This window comes from Cebus imitator, unplaced genomic scaffold, assembly GCF_001604975.1.
Source record: "Cebus imitator isolate Cc_AM_T3 unplaced genomic scaffold, Cebus_imitator-1.0 Scaffold253, whole genome shotgun sequence".
NCBI lineage: Eukaryota > Metazoa > Chordata > Mammalia > Primates > Cebidae > Cebus > Cebus imitator.
In genome coordinates this window covers 1,593,431-1,614,912 of record NW_016107568.1, presented here as the reverse complement: position 1 = coordinate 1,614,912, position 21,482 = coordinate 1,593,431, and the positions used below count along the sequence as shown (strand labels likewise).

The following is a 21,482-nucleotide window of genomic DNA, read 5'->3' as shown; positions in this document are numbered from 1 at the left end:
ACAGGCACCTCCCATTCCCGCCCAGCTGCCGCGCTGCTCCTCCTAGTCCTCGACTAGGAGACTAGGGACGCCGCTGAGCGGGAAGGAACTGGGCAGCGATTGCTCCTCCTCATCCTCCACTAGGAGACAAGGGACGCCGCTGAGCGGGAAGGAGCAGGGCAGTGATTGCTTAGTTTATCCTGGGAGGCGGGAGCGGGCGGTGGACTGAGTGGTGCGGGGGAGGGGATCGCTGGGGCATATAGATGGGTCATCCGGACAAATAGGGAACTTGGGCGGCTGGGCGCGCAGTCCCCTCGGCCCCGCCTTCCGGCCCACCCGAGCGCGGGCAGGCTGGCTCTGTCATCCCTTCCAGTCGCTTCGGTCACTGTCTAGAGCTTGCCAATTGCCTTCCAAAGTGGATGAGAGATGAGTCATTTCCATCCAATGAGAGAAAACAGCCTCCAGAGACTCTTCGCCCATTGGCCAGCGAGAGTGTCAATTCCCAGGCTAGCAAGGGCGCTCTTCCAGGCAGGAAAAGTTGGGCTGACAGCGATCCAGTAGTCTTTTCAGCACCTGCTGGAAACCGTGTGGACACGGGCACGTGCACTGTCTAGACAGACTCTCCGGAACTGTGAGTGGTTTTTCTGGTCCTGGGTAGAACCTGGAGTTCTTAGGGGGTGGCTGGCAAGGGCAATAGGCAGACGGACCTCAGCCCGAAGTAAAGGAGGTTTTGGATGGGGAGCTGGGCAGCCCTGCCTGTTGTGGTAATTCCCTTCCCTCCCTTCAGCTTCAAAAGCCAAGAGTTTTACTCCTGAAAAGATACATGGGGATCCTCTGGGTGTTCCTGAAGCTCAAGAGACTCGTTTGACCCCGGTGGGTCCTTTCCCTGTCTTGTGCCCTTCGCACCCATAGAACGAGACCAGGTTCAGTTAAGCAGAGCAGAAACTTTATTCACTGATCAAGGAATTGAGAAGGGGAGCTCCTGCTCAAAGTGCCTTCTCCCCCGGGGTGTAGTGAGGGGGTGCTTTTTAAGGTCTTCTGGAGCATGGAGGTGGAGACTGAGGGCAAGGATTCCTGGCAAGAGATGGGACTTTCCAGGAAGAGCTGAGTGTGGCAGTCTCGTGCTTTCTGTTCCCTCCCCACCCCTACCACGAGTACGTGTACCTAGCAAGGTGCATTTCTTTCTGGGCAGAGATTTCCTATGGTAATTAGCAATGATTCAGGTTACTGTAGCGCTGCTGAGCTCCTTTCCCATCTTGTAGCCCCGTGGTTACTGACATCCAGCCTTTATTTCTGTAAGCAAGCACAGCTGCAAGCACAGTTTACCTTCCTAGGTTATGAGGCTTTAGGAAAGCATGGAGGTCATGCTGTGGTGACATAGGCAGTTGTTGAAACAACGTGGTGTGCATTTAAGGCGGGGATTGTGGGGTGAGGCAGGTAAAAACGCAGATTCCATAGCCACACCCCGACATACTGAATCAGGGTCTGTGAGGGTGGGATCTGGAATCCTTTTTAAAAAGCTCAGAGGAACCAATTCACAGGAACAATAAAAGTTTGATCTGAGCCAAACTCCTTAATCTAGATATGAGGAAGCGGGGATTCCCTAAAAGGGATACAGGGAGAGGGTTGCAGGAAAGTTACGCTATAATAGTTTTAGGGTGATTCTTTCATGGGAAATAACCTGGGAAGTTTTCTCAGCTGATGCTCTAATCAGTACGCTGGTGAATACTTTAGGTGAACCCTCTTCATATATCCGGAGTTCTCTCTCTGTTCAGGTGTCCCTCCAGGTCTATGGTCTGTGACCTCTTGTCATTTTGGTCTCTCAGCTTTGTCTCCTCAAATCTGGAATTCCAGCTAGCTTTGCCTTGCTGCCCTTCCTTGTGACAGTGGCCTGGAGACTCCCTCAAGGTAATCTGCTAGAGTAGATTATAGGACACATTTCAATTGTTACTGTCCTTAACTGTATGGTTTCCAGTTCCTTGTAAACCATTGTTTCATATATTTTGCTCTGTTTTGTTTTGTTTTCAGAATAGGGAGAAATCCAGTCCCTGTTACTCCATTTTAGCCAGAAATTCAAGGTAATGACTTTTAATGTTCCTGACTACTAGTTCTATCATCTCTCTCACTTCTGAATCTGTCTCTATTTGTGGATGTTTCTAGTCATTAGGGTCATATTTTTCCACTTTTTAAATGCTTGCTGATTTTTGACTAGATATCAAGCTTTGTTAATTTCACAACTCTGGGTGCCAGAAATTTTTACATTCCTATCAACCTTCTTGACGTTTGTTCTAGTATATTGCTATTTTATATGGCAACCATTTTATACTTTTAAAGCTTGCTTTTATTTGTTGGGTGGGACCAGGACTACGGCTAATTTTGTCCCACTTTGGAAGCAATACCTTTGAGTACTCTTGTAAGGTTTATTGCCGATGTAGAATGAGGAAACTGAGGCAAGTATGAGCAAATGAGAAGCCAATTTATTCAGCTCCCAGGCGAGGTTCTGTGGTCCAGGAAGGGGCCAAAGAAGTTGTGCCCAGCTGTTTAGGTCATTAGGTCATGGGGTTTTATGGGAAGGAAAGGCGATTGATCGGCTATTGGGGAAACAAAGCAAAGGCAATTTTATTGGCTGTCAGGAAGAAGGAAGTGCCTGAAACTAGTTGCTATTGGTAGGCGGGCAGGACTTTGGGTAAGTGGGTCTTGATTGGCTGTTGGGGAAACAAAGTGAAGGCAATCCTATTGGCTATTAAGAAGCAGGAAATGCCTGGAGCTAGTGGTTATGGGTAGGCGGGCCGGACCTTGGGCCTTGATTGACTGTTGAGGAAACAAAGTGAAGGCAATCTTATTGGCTTGGGTGATGACGCAGTTAGCAGAGGCGGAGAGAGATGGATGAGTCCATTTAACCCTCTGTGAGGCAGCTGGTCTTACAACTCTGCCTGATACTTCATGAATTATGAAGTTATCTAGTCAGAATTTGGGAACTGAAACTTTTCGCAGTGCTGTATGAGCCTCAGAAATTGCTACATCTGCTCCTTTTGGGTAGTTGTTTTCCTGCTCCTTTTCAACAGTTTCATTACACTCATGCATTGGCCAAGCTGAAATCTCAAGGGATACCCACTACAGACTCTGATACTCTGCTCCTGTGGCTCTCTTCTCCCTAGTTCTCTACCATACAAGCTCCAGTCATCTTGGCCTCCTAAAACTCCCAGCTTGTCTTTCTCAACTCAGGGAAACTGCTAGACTCTGCCTGTTTCCCCTCCCTGAGGTATGCCTTGGAAACTCCACACAGTAAGCTAGATAGCCACAGGGCTTACCTCATATAACTTCTTTCTCAGATATCAGAGACGAGGTCCCACACTACCTGATGACCAGGGTTTGAAAGTTGTTATTTCATAGATCTTGTCTTTTTTGTTTTTTTAGACATTTCAGGTGGCAGAATAAATTCAATCCTTGGTTCTCCATCTTGTCCACTAGTAGGAGTGGAGTTAGTTATATTCTCTTTGAACTCATCATGAATTCCATGAAGACTGAGGAGAATGAGTCACTTATTGCTACAGAAGGTGACCAGAGTACTAGACCTGAAGTTTCAAAGGTATATCTACTTTTTTACAACTACTCACTGGAGTGATAGTCTAACCATAATGCCATACGAGGTTCGTGGAGATAAGTTCTTAAAGAATGATACTTATAAGCCCTTCCCTTACGTTCTTTAAAATATATTTGGGGAGTTCATACACATAAGTGCTTGTGGAAAGCAAAATGAGTTAATAATGCTAAACATTTCTTTAATCAACAAGATGACTAACAAACAATATAGATACATCATGGAGAGTATAGACAGGCAAAAATAATTAGCTAATGTTTACTGAGAAAACACTGTGTGCCTGGAATTGTGTCCCATCATATGGATTATCTCATTTAACACTTAATAGAACTATAGAACAGGTACTAATATCATCCTTATTTTACAAAAGAAGAAACTGAAGCTCAACTTGCTTATAGTTGCAGAAGTAATAGACTGCAGAGCAAGAATCTGAAGGTAGGCGGTCCGACTACAGAGACTGGTTTTTGAACCATACTATTTTGCTCAAAATATGCAAAACGATAATACTAAATTGAGACGTGAACAAGTGATTTTAGAATACAGAGAAAAGAATGCTTAATTAGATTTAAGAAATTATAGCAGTGTCATCTGAGAAAGACCTTAATGAATGAATAAACCTAAAATTGTCAAACTCATAGATGTAGAAGTGGTTGTTGGGGCTGGGAAGAGAGGAAAATGGAGGTATTAGTCAAGGGGTACAAAGTTTACTTACACAAGGTGGTAAGTTCTAGGGATCTGTACAGTATGGTGCTTATAGTTAATAATATTGTATGCTTAAATTCTTGCTAAAATGATAGATCTTATGTTAAGTATTCTTATTACAAAAATAATAAATGAGGGCAGGAAGAGACTTTTGGAGGTGATAGATTGATGGCATAGATTGTGGTGATAATGTATCTCCACGCTCATCAAGTTGCATACATTAATTAATGCATCATTAATTATGCATTTATTATGTCTAAAATTAATTTGTTTTTTAAAAAACAATGAATAACATTTCAGTAGTGTATCAAGGATGAAGGAATGGCCTGAGTAAAGTCATGTATACATGAAAGTGTATTTGAGGAACAGAATAGCTGCATTTGATGGTATATAAGGATAATTCAAGAATGTGGTAGGCAAATAATGCTTTCTATATAGGTAAGGTAGTGTTGTGCCAAGATCACAGTAGGCTTTGTGTCAATAAGAGCTTCCCATATTGCCAGTAAAAATATTTTCTAATTGTGAAACAATAAAATGGATTCATTGCTTCACATGAGTGGATATTCCAGAATTCAGCTGAGCTCTTAATTTAGTGGTTTCTTCAAGGACTTGTTTGTGTGTTTTGTCTCTATGTTCTGCTTTTCATGTTATACACTGGCTGACTTTCTGCATAGTGACAAATAGAGCTGCAGTAATATCAGAGGCTTTAGTCTCCCGATAATGAGTCTATCCTGGTTTCCTGAGGAAACCTCTCCTTGCAATCTAATTGTCTCAAGTAGCTCACCCATTCCTGCACAAAACCATGTGACTACGAGGGCACTTACAGATATTCTTAAGCTGCCATGAATTCATTTCCATGCATGTATGGCTCCTAAAAAGTGGGAGAGAGGTAGAATAGCTTTCTGGAAAATAGCTGCAGTATCTTTTACTTCTTTGAATTCCATGTGTAGGCTCTGGATTTTCTTCTGTAAATAAAGGAGATGTGTTTACAGACTTTATCCTTGTATTGTTTAGGAGTTATTCAATTCACTTTAGACTTTGTTAAGTATTAATGTTAAAATACTTAGGGCTATTTTTATTCAAGAGAGTTGCCACTAATCACATGTGATTATTTAATTTCAATTCAACTTAACTAAAATCAAATAATGAAAAAGGTGAATAATACAAATTCTCAGTTGCACTAATCACATGTCAGGTACTTAAGAACCACATGTGGCTGTGGTATCAGGCAGTACAGATGCAGAACATTTCATCACTGCAGAAATTCTGTTGGGCAGTACTAAAGTCTATGGCATCCAATTATAGAACAGAACTAGAGTATTAAACTGCCAAACGATTTGTGGAGAAGGAACGAAAGGGAAAAATCAAGGAAAAATAAAGGAGGCAATGAAGCAAAGGAATATAAATTTAGAAAAAATAGAAGATACAAAATGATAGAAATGTACACAAAAAACCCCAAACCCAAATTATTCAAAAGACTTTAACTTTTATTGTTTCTTTTAAATTTATTTATTTCATATGCAGTAAAATTCAGTCTTTTTGGTATACAGCCCAATGGCTTATGACAAACACCTACAGTCATGTAATCATGAGCAGAATCAAGAAGCAAAGCAGCTCCGTCACCCTAAATAATTCCTTGTGTGGTTTTATTACTCTAAATAATTCTCTGTATTCCCCACTTACCCCTTTTCACTCCAGTCCCTGGTAACCGCTAATCTGTTCATTACTCTAGTGTTGCCTTTTCCAGAACATCATGTAAATGGAACACACACTGAATCATACCCTTTGAGTTTGGCTTCTTAGAACATTCTATATAAGATTCATGGATGTTGTTGCATGCATTGATAGGTTTTTTCGTTTTATATCTGAGTAGCATTCCACTGTGTGAGTGTATCAAAATCTGTTTAGGCATTCACTCACTGAAGAACATTTGAATTGTTTCCAGTTTGGGGACTTCATAAATAAAGCTGTTGTGAACATTTGCATAATGGTTTTCATATGAAAACTGGTTTTCATTTCTCTTGGATTCACATAGCAGTGGAATTGCTATCATGGAAAATGAATGTTTCACCTTTAAAAGAAATTGTCAAAATGTTTTTAAAATGGCCATATGATTTTGCATCCTCACTACCAATGTGCGAGAGTTCCAGTTGTTTCATGTACTTATCAACACAAAATTTTTCTGATTTATTCATTCTCACAGGTAGGTACTGGCATCTTTTTGTGGTTAATTTGCATTTTACTAATGACTAATGATTTCAGCATCTTTTCATATTCTTATATCATCCACATCTTTGGTGAAGTGTCTATTAAAATATTTTGTCCATTTTTATACTGGTTAGTTATTGCCGAGTTTTAAGAGGGCTTTACATATTTTGGCAATAAGTCCTTTGTCATTGCTTTTCTCATAACATTTGTGATATTGATATTTTATCTCTCTGTGGGTTGTCTTTTCATCCTCTTAGTACTGTTTTGGGAGGGAAAAGCTTTCAATTTTGACGAAAGTTCACTTTATATATATTTCTCTTTGTGGATCATGCTTTTGTTTTTTACATCAAAGAAATTTGATAAATCTAAGATCACAAAAAACATTTCTAAGTTTTCTTTCAGAAGTTTATAGTTTTAGGTTTAAGTCTACGACTGATTTTAAGTTTGTGTTTGTGTGTGTGGTGCAATATCTGGATCAAAGTTTATGTGTTTGTATAAATTGTGTTTTAATTGTGTAAAAAAATTAACTCAATTGTGGATGATTAGCATCTTAACAGTGAGTCTTCCAATCTTGAACAAGGTACATTCTCCATTTATTTTGGTCTTGTTTAATTTCTTTTGCCATGGGGCATCTGGGAGAATAGCAAATCTGGTGGATAAAGGCAGGGTAGGGAGTGGGGGGGGTTGAAGGGGCAATGTGACTGGTGCACTACTCTTTCCAAGGCCACCAGACAAGGCGAGAACTGGAAAGATCAGAAGTACAAGGAACGAGTGACAGAGGTTAGTCATCTTAGCATCATGCAACTGTAAGATTTTCCACTGAACTGTAAGTGGCTCCTCCTAGCAGACTTTCTGCTATTACGTCTAGGTCTCTGGAGTGTGTCTGTACTGTCTTGGTCCTTTGACTAGAAACCCTTACTTCCTCCACCCTCCCTAAATTCCTCAAAGGAGAGACCTCCAGCACTGGAATGTCTCTCCCCAGAAAAAGTTCTATACAGATGAAGTCATGTCTCCATCAGGGGCCCCTAGACTAAGAGCCCCCTGCAAACTGGATGTTCAAGATCAGAAGTTATTGGGACTTATGTACGCCAGAATCTACAGTCTACCGGGAACTTTATACACATCTTATGGGAGTCTCACCATACCAGGAGGGAAATGTTTTCCAATTTGACAGAAAACAGAGGAGAGATATTTGTTCAGGTTGCATTTGAAGCCTGAACCCTCAGTTAGCAAACTTTATTGACCGGCTCCTACTTTAGGGACTGGACATGTGAAAGGGGACAGGGTCCCAGCTCTGTCAACCTCACCTTTCAAAGAGGGAAAGACACAATTAAGGAAACAGACAAATAGAAACGTTTAGTTACTGGATCAAGAACATACGAAGGTAATAGAAAGGGGCGAGTACATGGCTGAGAGTGCTACTGTGGTTGGGGAAGTGGAGAGGCCCCCGAAGAGGCCCTACAAACACCCAAGGGAAGGCCAGACAGAATGGTGAGTGCAGAAGCCCTGAGATTGGCTAGGGCTTCGTGTCCAGGGCCTGAGAGTGCAGTGTAGTTGGAACCAAGGAGAGAGGAGCTGAGCAGCAGGAGACGGGGCAGAGAGAGGGGTGGGCAAGGACTAAAACACTCCACCTTCATGGGCCTTGGAAAAGAGGTGATAGGAAGATGCTTGAAGGGACAGAGGACTGAAAAGTAAAGGCTATTCCACGGGCATCCAGGCTAAAGAGGAGAGGACCTGGAGTGGCCTGAGGCTGGGAGTTGGAGGGGCAGAGAGGAGGTGATGGAATGGATGAGAGTTATGAAGGAAAAGAGAGATGGAGAATTTAGGGCTTAAACTGGAGGCCAGAGAGGGAGCAGAAATGACAAGTGGGTTTTGACCCTAAAACACAAACACTTTAGCACTGACAGGAACTTTGCCTTTTTCTTTGTTTTCTCTCATTGGCTAAGACAGTAATCACTTTGTTCATTTATTCAGTGAACATTTTTTGCAAACCTACATGCGTGGTATGTCATAGGCACCAAGGATATACCAGTGAATACAGTGATATCCTTGTTCTCTTGGAGCTTACACTATAGAGGGAAAAATAAATTGTGCGTGTGTGTGTGCATGCACATGTGCCTGTGAGTTTTGATATGGGCAGAAGGGAAAAGAGAATGGAAGAAGCTGTTTTGGAAAGGGTCATAGTCAGCTTCTCTGATAAGGTGATATCTGAGACTTCAACTGAGTGAGGTGTTGAGTCTTAGATGGAAATATCTTGAGGAAGAACATTGAAGACAGAGAAAGCAGAAAGTACAAAGGTTCAGAGGTGAGAGGGTGCTTGTTGACTGACCAACAAGTCTAGTGCTTATTGATTTTCATATGATAATCAGTACCTGTGTCCCTTTCATTAGACTTGGAACTCTCTAAGAAACATGCCTCGGTTTTCCTCATCAGACAGGAGTGGTCAGACGGTTGGAATGGGGGCCACTTTTCTCTCTTTCTTTATGCTATTCCTCTTTCCTCAACCCTGGTCAGACTTAGAAGTCGGGGTCAGGGAAAGACAAGAGTTGAGTCTGTTACAATCTGGAGAAAAAGGTAGAGAAAGTCAAGGAATAGGAAGGTTTGGTGCTAAGGCCACCACTCATACCCATGGTGTTTCTGCTTTTAACACCTGGAGGTCCTACCGTGTCATCCAGTTCCCCATATCTGCCACTGTTGTGGCATCCATCACACTAAAACTCCCCACTTCCTGTCTTAGCAGCCACAAGTTCTTAGGCTCCTATGCAGTAGAAATTGACACAAAGCCAAGCTAGTTTCCCAGACAAGGCTTTATTAGGGACTTATGCATGAATACAAGGGAGACAGCATGAGAGTTCTCCAGATGGCTCCCAAAGGAAAGATCTTTTTGGTGTTTTAAGAGAGGTGACATGAAAAGCATGAGATATGTTAATATCATGACATGTGTTGGGTGGAGTGTAGAGTATGCAGGCTCAGTGAGAATTCATGTTAGTACTTATATCACATGATGAAAAAATGGTGAATAAATAAGTCCCACCCTGGGTGAGGATTTTCATATTATAATGAGGCAAGGGGTAAAGATTAGTCATTCTTCTGGTCCTGTGTGCTTGCAGGTGATAGGGTTAATGCCCTTGAATGAGATTTATGGTAGAATGCTTCTTATCTTAGTTTCTTTAAGGTCTGCCAGTCAGTGGGGATGGCAGCAGTGGAAGGGCAAGGTCTGGTAGTCAGTGGGTGTGGAAAAATGCATTATTGGGGGTGGAGGCAGAGTCCCATTCCTACTCTGTCTCACTAGGATATTTACCTCTTGATGCATTCTTTGCCTCTCTGGCTATCCTGCTGGGGTTGGGAGTAATCTCACTGTGTGAGTGCTGTGGATGTGGTCAATTCCACCTCGACTCCAAGGCCTTGAGACTGAGGAGGTACCTAGGAGACTCCAGAATCTTAGAATCTCAGCTTAGATTCCACCTAGACTCTGGCTCATGTCCTGGGCCTTAGTCACTTCCTCCTTATTGCTCCTCAGTGATTTCTGTTTCTCTAGCTATCTTGCTGACAGAACATGTTGCTCTAAATTCTGCTGACTCTAACTTCTGTTCTTACCAACAAACCATAACAGGCATCTCCAAATATGCCTGTCCACACATGAACTCTTAGAAGGCATACAGTGAGTGCAGATTACCCAATCCAATGATTTATTCTGATTTTAAGTCTAGATACTCGCCTCCTGGTTAAGTGAAATGCTGCATCCCAGAAGGTCCTTCCCACAGAGCATTCTAGGTCTCAGTGAAGGGACCTTCAACAGAGCCAGGTCCTCCTTTCCCATGTGAGCCCCTTTTCTGGGGCCCAGAGCTATGCAGGAAAGAGTGACTGGCTTCTGGGACTCCTGCCTGAGGAGAGGGCAGTTGGGAGACATCAAGGGAAGGCCTCAGAGTATAGAGGAGCTAAGCTAGCTGGGGCTAGCCAGCTGCTCTTTGCCTTTTGCTCAGTGATTCTCAAAGCCTGGCACCTAGGCCGGCAGGATCAACAAAAACTGAAACTTCACCCCAGACATACTCAGTCACATCCTCTGGGTTAAGCCCCAGAAATCTGTGATTCAAGAAACTCCTGGTGATTCTGATGCAGAATGGTGACAGGAATTCAGACCCAGACTGGGACTATGAGGCAGGTTGAGTCCTAGTTGTCTAGTAGACACTGAATGTGAGAGGCCATGAACAAAGCCCTTCCATTTCTCCATTATTTGTCAAGTCCTAGGATGTTTACCAGGTCTCTGAGGCAGTGACAGAATCAGGGAACGTCTCAATGGGAGATGCACAGACAATTGTAACCTTCCCTCTTTCTCACTCTAGAGGGAAAACAAATTAAGTGCAGTTGCTTTGAATGTCTTTGAGTAAAGTCACAGGGGGCCGGCCTGCCTCTCTGAATGGGCCAGATAATTTGATTTACCCTATTTAGTTAGAGATCTTGCTATACCTTAAGCAGAAAACCTACCACCACTACCACATGCTTTCCCACAACCTTGAAAAGGAAGAGACGTTTTAATTCTAATTTTCTATCCCTAGACTCTCCTCCCTCTTCCACTCTTTTTTGGCATGGGGACTTTTCTGTACTGTCTCCTTAAGAACTCAGGTCACATGAAAGTGTAGAAAGAACAATTACATTTTGTTTGGCATGTTTGCTTTTGATAGTTTCTGAAGAGATTAGGAGGAGGCCGGGTTTTTACATCCTCCTTTAGGGATGCAAGTATGATTACCCCAAAAGTTTTCACTTCCTTCACACTTACCAAGGGTCCCCATAAGAGCCTGGACTTTCACATATATTATCTCACTTACCAACCACAGCTCAGATATGTTAAACAAGTTGCCCAAGGTCACACATTGGGTGGTAAATGTAGCAGAGCCTAGATGTGTGCTTCCTCCCTCCCACAGAGGCTTCACAGGGACGGACACTGAATCCTCAGGCCAGTTAGTACCTTGTTCTGGCCTTCAAGGAATCTGCACCCCAGTCAAAGCCTTCCTCAAGGTTTGGGAGTGAGGGAGTGACTCCCCAATCCTCCTGTCACCAGTAGAGGGTCTTGACTGCAAGTTGTCCTGGTTCTTGGCATTTTAAAGAATGAATTTGTAAAAAAACAAAGCAACAAAAGAATGAAACAACAAAAGCATAGATTTATTGAAATGAAAGTACACTTCACAGAGTGGGAGCAGGCTTGAGCAAGGGACTCAAAAGCACTGGTTACAGAATTTTCTGGGGTTTAAATATCCTCTAGAGGCTTTTCATTTGTTACTTTGTTTAACCCTATGTAAATGAAGTAGTGGTCCACAACCAGTTTGATTGGTTGCAGGAGGGGAGCAACCAGAGCTACTTTCCATTTTTCATCTGCAATGCAGTGGAAAGCAGGAATTGGGGCCATGATTTGCAAAGGGAGTAGCCTCTGATTCTTTTGTTACTTGATTGTGGAGAGGTGGGATTTTCCTTTTGATTCAGTTCTAGGAAGTGAGGGTGAATAATCCTTAGGTTTCCTGCCTCCAAATCCTGTTCTTCTTCCTTCAGTCCTGGGGCATCCTTCTCCTTGCCAGCCTGTTCCTTCCCTTGGCTCCCAGGTTGTTTAATTTCCTATGATATTTTTTAGGACAAAGCTCTTGCACGTCTTGTTAAGTTTTCTACATAGATTACCTATCATCTGTGAATTATGATAATTGTATTAATTTTTTTCTGATTCAGAATGCCTTTTATTTCCTTCTTTTTTTTATTGCCCTGGCTTAAACTTCCAGCAGAATTGTGAATAGAATTTGCCAGAGCAGACATTCTTGCCTTTTTTTTAGTCTTGGGAATACATTCAAACCTATACCATTAAGTATGATGTTACCTGTAAGTTTTTCATAAATGTTCTTCATGAGGTTGAAGAAGTTCCCTTTTATTCTTAGGTTGCAGGTATTCTTATTAGAAATAGATCTTAGGTTTACCAAATGCTGTTTATGTGTCTATTGAGATGATTCTACGTATATAGAGAAATTTTAATTATTCTAAATGGCTTATTACAGTGACATAGTTTTCAAAAGTTAAACCAACCTTGAATTCCTGGCATTTACCTATTAGTTCTTGCATTTATGCTTATTTTGGCATGCAATCTTCTTTTCCTGCAATGTTTTTCCTGTATATTATGGGGATATTTTTCCATATTGTTGAGACAATATTCTTTTCAGTATTGTACTCAATGCCCCATGAATTATGATGTTTTTGCTATGTCTGGTGGGAACAACAACTATTCCCAGCCCTGTAAGAGCTCCAGGGATTGCTCCTTCTAATCTTTTTGGGTAGATGGTTTCCCTGACTTAGGTGATTTCTTCACATGCATATACTGATCACTACTCATCTGAAGACTCATGGGGACCCTCTCCTGCCCTTCGAAAGCTAAGCCCATTGGCTTCCCAGAACTCAGTTCCTTTTCCTCAATTCATTTGCTACTGAGCTTTGCCTGGATTCTTTTCCCTGCACAGTGGCCTATAGCTTCTCTTCAGGCAGTAAGCTGGGGCAGTCATAGAGTTTGCATCTTTTTTTTTTTTTCTGTTTCTCAAGGATCACTGTCCTTCCTTGACTAATAATCAATGTCTTGGAAACCATTTTGTTTATTTTGTCTATTTCGCCAGGTCTTTCAGGCAGGTGTGTAAATTAGTTCTTTGTTATTCCATGGTGGCCAGAGTAGAAGCTCAGGATGCTGCTTTTTAAATTTTTCAAGAGGCTTTAATTTTAATTAGTGGAAATTATGGGCTATAATGGGCTTACTTTACCTTGGCTGCCCCTATTAATATCAAATATATAAATATAAATATACCAGAAGGCTTCTTAGCTAGATTAAGGGCATCTTCAAAAATCTCACAGGGAACATCATGTTAAATACTTATAATATTTATAATGATTTATTATAAGTATTTCCTTTACAATGAAGGAGAATAGAGGAGTGCTCACTATGGTTGCCTTTATTTAGCTGGTAAATAAAATTTATTTTAGCCAATGCAATGCGTTAAGAAAAATTAGTAAAAGATAATATTTGATGATTGAAAAGAACAAAGCACATTCATGAAATATCCACAGTTGATATCATTATCTATTTTTGAAATCTAAAAGATTTATAGATAAAATATTAGAATGATTGTAATGTAGCAAATTGGCTAGATTTAACATTGATATTTACAAAACGATGGATTTTAGCTTAGTAAGCAATATCAGAAAATGTGGTACCCCAAAATTATTTTATAATACCTAGAGAAATATTTACCTAGGAATAAATGTAAAAATGAATTGTTAACCATTTATGGAGAAAATTATTTTGTTGAAGACATGAAAAGGAAATAAATCAATATGAAGATATACTAATGAGTAGGAAAACTCAAAATTAAAACAGTGTTTGGTAAATATATGGAAAAATATACCATTTGAACAGAGCAGAGAGAGTAGAGATAGACCAACAAATTATATGAAAATATATTTGTATTAGTTTGTGCTATGACATGAATCTTTGCATCCTCTACAATTCATATATTTAAATCCTAATCTCTATGATGATGGCATTATGAGATGGGGCTTTGGTGGGTGATTAGATCATGAGGGCTCTACATCACGTATTTTGTTACAAAATCCAGACAAGACAGTCTCTTGGGAGTAATAAAGTACCACAAACTGTATGACTTAAACAACAAAAATGCATTGTCCCATGGTTCTGGAGGTTCAAAGTCCAAGGTCAAGATTTCAGCAGAGTTGATGACCTGTTAGGGCTGTGAGGGAAAGCTCTGTTCCAGGACTCTCTCATTGGCTTGTAGTTGGCCATGTTTTGCCTATGGCTCTTTACATCATCTTCCCTCTGTGTGTCTCTGTCTCTATGTCTAAATTTCCCCCTTTTTAAGGAAATTAGGGGTATTGGATTAGGGGCCCATCCTACTGCAGTGTGACCTCACCTTAACTAAGTATATTAACAAGAACTGTATAGCCAAATAAGGTCACATTTTGAGGTAGTAGGGGTTAGGATTGTAACGTGAATTTTGAGGGGACACAGTTCAACCCATAACAGTCTTATGTGACAAAACTGGCAGTACAGATCAGTTGAGAAAAAATGAACAATGCAGTCAGTATTGCTATAGTAATTAGTTATCCACATGCAAAAAATGAAAAGTGATACTTACTTCAAGCTAGATACAAAAAATAACTCCAGATTAAAAACTTGAATGGTAAAAGCAAACCTTTACAGTTTTTAGAAAAAAAAGAATATATCTTATGAAAGGTGTTCTAATGACATAAAAAGATTAATAAATTTGACAACATTAACATTAACAACTCCTGTTTTTTATGACACCTGAGAATGAAAAATCAAAAAGAAATTCAGAATATGTTTAACACAAATGATGAATAAGCAATTTGTGTCTACAATATTTAAAGTACTTCTAGAATCAATAATAAAAAGAAAAATAATCCAGTAGAAGAATGAACAAAAGACATAAGCATTGTAGAGACTGAAGCGTGAAAAAGTATTCAATCCCTTTAGTAATTAGGAAACTGTTTAAACCCTCAATAAGATGATATTCACACCAACAACACTGGGAAGCATTAAAACATGGATAATATCAAGCTTTGATGAAGACATAAAATAATGAGAACTCTCATTTCCCACTGGTGGGAGTGCAAGGTGGAACAACATTGTAAAATTATATGGCAATATATTAAACCATTTTGTAAAATAATATAGCAATACATATTATAACAAAGGGGATTACACAGTTTCTCTTCTTGCTCTCCTATTGCCTCATGTTTTCAAATACTTATGGCTCAAATCTATTTCTGAAGTTGAGCAGTTCTATTTCTAAGTGTATTCTTGAGAGACACCCTTGCACGCATGCACCAGGAAGCACATTCGAGAATATCATAGCAAAACTTTCCACTGCTTTTAGTAGAAAAACCCCAGAAATAACAGAAATGTGCATAAACAGTTGATTTCTTCAGTGAATTATCTCTAAATGTAAAAGTTGATATAGAACTTCATCAACTAGGATGAACCTCAAAAAAAGTGGTGCAAATCACAGAACACATTCAGCTGGATGTGTTTATATAAAATCAAAACAAGCAAAATGAAACTATGTATACCCATTATCTCTTATATGCTGTGTTTTTAAGAAACTATAAAACATATTATATATGCAAAAGCAGTTGGTGACACCTTATATTTCATATAATAAACATTCAGGTATCTCCTTCCCAACTTAAAAAGTAACACACTACAAATCATTAGAGGCATAGTGTGTCTCTCCTTCATCTTATCCCCCTTTCTCATTCTCGTGGATAACCACTAAATCTGAATTTGTTTTAAAACTATCATTGTCTTACACTTATTTAGGGGCATATACATATATAGTAAAAGCTGAGGACTATTCACAGGATACTAGCTTGGGTCCTCAAATGGGTAATGACACCATTATCAGATTTAGGAACACAGGAAGAGGGACACAATTAAATTTGTAACTCTGGTTTTGAAGGGATTAACAGTGAAATGCCTCTGATGTATCCAAGAGTAGATGTCAAAGAGGCAACGAAATATTAATATCTGGAGCTTAGATGAGAGGTAAGTGTTACAGAGATAGATTTGGGCAATAAGTATTTGAAAACATGAGGTGATAGGCGAGCACCAAGACAAAAAGGAAAATCACTGTTCCTAAAAGCTAGGCTTATTCTCTTGCACCTACCTACTAAATGATCCAAGCCCAGCTGTCCCTCCTGATTTTACTCTCCAGGCTTATTCCTCTATTCATATAGACTAGATCCAGGACTTCAGGCTTCACAATGATTTCCTTCTAAGTTATGTTGACTCCTGTCATATAATATTTTTTACATATAATATTTTTCACCAAAATATATTTTCTTAGTACTATCAAAACCATTGACAGAACAGCAACTAAACAGATTTTTAATGGGAATTTTTGAAAGGTGATGTTTCAAATATCCAAAAGATAAATTAAGTAAGTCCACCTTTACTAGTAAGTGAATAAATGTGCATTCTAAAAACATTCAGATTAGATAGAATTTCATCTATCAATTGATAAACATTTAAAATGGAAACACAAATAATTTTAAGGAATCAATCACAGGATTGAGGTTGGTCTCCTTGAGCAGCTGGAGAGAAGGGACAGAGTTGATACAATTCTCTGGGAGGCAGAATATATGTTGCAAAATATTTTTATATCCTTAGTTGCAGTATTTCCACTACTGGGAATATGACCTATGGAAATATTCAGATGTGCAGACAAAAAAAATGTCATATTTGTAGAACGTTTCTTCATAGTTAGACTAAAATCTAGAAATAATCTAAATATTCAGCACTGAAAGAATGGATTACGAATTATTATACATTGAAATATTCTATAGCGCCTCAATTTGTGGTTTTCAAGGTTGCTTAATAACACAAAGTAGTGACAGATTGCTTAATGAAAAATAAACTCATACACAACACGGTATTTAAGAAACATAAGATTTAGATCTGCATATGAACCAATACAGGGCCATTTCTGATCCATTTGAGTTAGGTATAAAGTAGGAGTCCAACTCATTTATTTGTATTTGGATATCCAGTTATTCTAGCACATTTGTTACAAAGATGATTACTTCCCCCCATTAAATGGTCTTAGAACCATTGTGGAAAATCAGAGTTCTACTTTTAAAATCAAAAAAACAAAATCAAGGTATACAGGGGAAAAAAATAAAAATAAAATGTAGAATGAGTATGCCTGGTAATAGAACAGTGACTGATTTTTTTCTCCATTATTTGTTAACCATTATCCAATTCTTCCTCATAATATCTATTGGTTCTATCATTAGAAAAAATATGAAATATTATTAAAGGTTATTCTTTTTAACCTCTTTAATCTTTTCTTTTTAAGGATACTGTGATAAAGCGGACATGTGCTGACACACCTGTTGATCATTGTCTATCTGGCATAAGAGAGTGTAGCAGCACCTTTAAGCTTAAAAGTGAAATCAACACGGATGAAACAGCCCTGGGAATTCAGAATCTAAATTTGAACAATAGAGAATGTTGTTTCACCTTCACTTTGAATGAAAACTCCGGAAAATTAGACCACAGTGTGTTTACAGCCTATGGTAATCCCAGTGAGAGTATCGACTCAGCTCTGAGTGCTAATGAGCATTTCAGTGAAAGGATGAAGAATCATTGTAATAAGAACATTATTGTTTATGAAGAAAAAACAATAGTTGGATATATAAATTTAGGAATGCCTCTCAAGTGCCTGCCTATTGATTCTCATTTTAAAATTACAATTGGTAAAAAAAATAGTAGTGAAGAAGATGGACACATATTACGTCAATATGAAAATCCAAACATGGAATGCATTCTTTTTTATGTTGTTGCTATTGGAAGGACAATAAAGAAGATTGTTAAGATCAAGACACTTCATGAAAAAGGAAGTAAACTTTGTATTTATGCCTTGAAGGGTGAGACTATTCAAGAAGCCTTATGCAAGGATGGCCGATTTCGCTCTGATATAGATGAATTTAAATGGAAACTAATGGAAGGTCATAATAAAATCTATGGAAAACAGTCCATTGTTGATGAAGTATCTGGAAAAGTCTTAGAAATGGACATTTCAAAAAAAGAAACATTACAAAAGAAAGGCATCCATAAAGAAATTAAACAGAATGAAAATGCCACTGATGAAATTAATCACCAGAGTCTGGTCCACAAACAAGAGAGAGATGGAGAGACCGAAGATGTAGAACACAGCAGAGAGAAAATTCTCCAACCTCAGAATCTAGGGCATGATATTAAAGGTAAAACTCACCAGACAGTTCCCGGGATTAGAACTAATTACATTGGTAGTTTGGACAGTAAATATAGGAAAATAACCTCACAAGTTAAGCAGAGGCCGCATCTGGGTAGGCAGTGTGCTATTAATCTGGATGTCCAAAAGGAGGCAACTAACCTCTTAAAGAATTTGCAAATATTGAATGAAACCATAATATCTCAGTATCCAAATTTTAAAGAGGAGGCACAGTGGGTGAGAAAATATTTTCAGGAAGAACAGAAGAGAATGAATCTTTCACCATCTAGCCAATTCGACATATATGAAAAGTTATTTGGAAAAACTACTGCAAATTCTATTTCAGTTGCAACCTGTGAACAACTTACTTATCTTAGCAAGTCAGTTGGGTTCCTGGAATGGAACAATAATGGAAACACAGGCAATGCTACTTGCTTTGTCTTCAATGGTGGTTATATTTTCACCTGTCAACATGTTGTAGAACTTATGGTGGGTAAAAACACAGATCAAAGCTTGTGGCCACAAATAATTAGCCAATGTGCAAAGGTAACCTTCACTTACACAGAGTTCAGCCCTACTGGTGACAACTGGTTTTTTATTGAGCCATGGCTTGAAATGTCCAATGAAACTCTAGATTATGCCATTTTAAAACTAAATGAAAATGGAGATGCATTTCCTCCGGGCCTATGGCGACAAATTTCTCCTCCACCATCTACTGGTTTGATTTATTTAATTGGTCATCCCGAAGGCCAGATCAAGAAAATAGATGGTTGTGCTGTGATTCCTGTAAATGAACGATTGAAAAAATATCCAAATCATTGTCAAGAGGGTTGGGTAGATCTCCCTGGTACCAACAGTAATGTATGCCATATGTTTACCCAAAGAAGTTTCCTATCAGAGATTTGGAACACACAAATGCTTAGTTATGATACTTGTTTCTCTGATGGATCCTCAGGCTCCCCAGTGTTCAATGCATCTGGAAAATTAGTTGCTTTGCATACCACTGGGCATTTTTATAAACATGGACATAATGTGTATGCCCTTATTGAATTTGGTTATTCTATGGATTCCATTCTTTGTGATATTAAAGAGACAAATGAGAGCTTGTATAATTTATTAAATGATGAGAAACTTGAGACTTACAATGAAGAGAAAAATAAACAAAAATTACCACTTCAAGATCATCAGATTGAACCCATGGAATGTTAGAAAACAGATGCTGTCTTCAAGAAAATATGCCAGTAATTTTTGGCAAAGATTTCATGACAAGGACACCTAAAGCAATTTCAACAAAACTAAAAATTGGCAAATGATAACGAATTAAAGCTACTGCAGAGCAAAAGAAACTATCAACAGGGTAAACACACAACTTACAGAATGAGAGAAAACATTTGCAAACTAAGCATCCAGTAAAGATATAATATTCAGAATCCATTAGGAACTTAAACAGATTAACAAGCAAAAAACAAGCAACCCCATTAAAAAGTGGGTAAAGGGTATGAACAGACACTTTTCGAAAGAGGACATACATATCGCCAACAAGCATATGAAAAAATACCAAATATCATTAGTCATTAGAGAAATGCAAACTGACAAAATGTCATCACACTAATCAGAATGGCTGTTATTAACATGTCAGAAAATAACAGATGCTGGCACAGTTGCAGAGAAAGAGGAATGCTTACACACTGCTGGTGGGAATGTAAATTAGTTCAGCTATTGTGGAAAGCAGTTTTGTGATTTCTCAAGGAACTTAAAACGGCTACCATTCAACTCAGCAGTCTCATTCCTGAGTATATAACCAAAGGCATATAAAGTGTTCTACCTTAAAGACACATGCATATATATGTTCATTGCAGCACTATTCACAATAGCAAAGACATAGAATCAACCTAAATGCCCATCAGCGGTAGACTGGATAAAGAAAATGTGACACATATACACCATAGCATACTACACTAGCCAGAGCAATAAAGCAAGAAAAAGAAATAAAGGGTATTCGATTAGGAAAGGAGGAAGCCAAACTGTCTCTTTTTGCAGATGACATGATTGTGTATCTAGAAGACCCCATCATCTCAGCCCAAAATCTTCTCAAACTGATAAGCAACTTCAGCAAACTCTCAGGATACAAAATCAATGTGCAGAAATCACAAGCATTCCTATATACCAATAACAGACAAACAGAGAGCCAAATCAAGAGCGAACTCCCATTCACAATTGCTACAAAGAGAATAAAATACCTAGGAACACAATTAACAAAGGATGTAAAGGAACTCTTCAAGGAGAACTACAAACCACTGCCAACAAAATAAGAGAGGACACAAACCGATGGAAAAACATTCCGTGCTCATGATTAGGAAGAATTAATATCGTGAAAATGGCCATACTGCCCAAAGTAATCTATAGATTCAATGCTATCCCCATCAAGCTACCAATCACCTTCTTCACCTGGAAAAAAACACTATAAACTTCATATGGAATCACAAGACAGCCCTCATAGCAAAGACAATCTTAAGTAAGAAGAACAAAGCTGGAGGCATCATAATGCCAGACTTCAAACTATACTACAAGGCTACAGTAATCAAAACAGCATGCTACTGGTACCAAAATAGAGACATAGACCAATGGAACAGAACAAAGGCCCCAGAAGAAACACCACACATCTACAACCATCAGATCTTTGACAAACCCAGCAAAAACAAGCAATGGGGAAAGGACTCCATGTTTAATAAATGGTGTTGGGAAAACTGGCTAGCATTGTTCAGAAGGCAGAAACCAGACCCCTTCCTGACACCTTACACTAAAATTAAACTCCAGATGGATTAAAGATTTAAACATAAAACCTGGGAACCCCATAAAAACACTAAAAGAAAACATAGGCAAAACCATCCAGGACATAGGCATAGACAGGACTTCATGACTAAAACACCAAAAGCAGTGGCAATAAAAGACAAGATAGACAAATGGGATCTAATTTAAAATTTAGAGCTTCTGTACAGCAACAGAGTGAATCGGCAACCAACAGAATGGGAAAAAATTTTTGCAATCTACTCATCTGATAAAGGGCTAATATCCAGAATCTACAAAGAACTAAAACAGACATACAAGAAAAAAACAAACCTATTCAAAAGTGGGAGAAGGATATGAACAGACACTTTCAAAAGAAGACATATATGAGGTCA

The 21,482-nt window shown here is 39.1% G+C and overlaps 1 protein-coding gene across 3 annotated transcripts; it reads left to right on the top strand.

The window, feature by feature from the left end:
• The first annotated feature begins 272 nt into the window (after window positions 1-272).
• FAM111B (FAM111 trypsin like peptidase B) lies at window positions 273-20,232 on the top strand. Of its 3 annotated transcripts, XM_017498904.2 has the most exons (5): window positions 273-610; window positions 1,806-1,887; window positions 2,008-2,057; window positions 3,397-3,568; window positions 17,404-20,232. In XM_017498904.2, the coding sequence occupies exons 4-5, from the start codon at window positions 3,488-3,490 to the stop codon at window positions 19,507-19,509; spliced, it is 2,187 nt and encodes a 728-aa protein (XP_017354393.1). In that variant the 5' UTR covers window positions 273-610; window positions 1,806-1,887; window positions 2,008-2,057; window positions 3,397-3,487; the 3' UTR covers window positions 19,510-20,232. The 3 variants fall into 3 exon arrangements, with proteins under 3 accessions (XP_017354393.1, XP_017354394.1, XP_017354392.1); XM_017498905.2 differs by lacking the exon at window positions 1,806-1,887; XM_017498903.2 differs by lacking the exon at window positions 273-610 and having other exon boundaries at window positions 976-1,887.
• Window positions 20,233-21,482: the final 1,250 nt, after the last annotated feature.

Excerpts from the sequence above, each read along its gene's own strand:
- FAM111B (XM_017498905.2), top strand. The coding sequence starts at position 3,488 with ATGAATTCCATGAAGACTGAGGAGAATGAGTCACTTATTGCTACAGAA. Across the intron at positions 3,569-17,403 it reads CTAGACCTGAAGTTTCAAAG|GATACTGTGATAAAGCGGAC; the intron begins GTATATCTACTT and ends TTTCTTTTTAAG.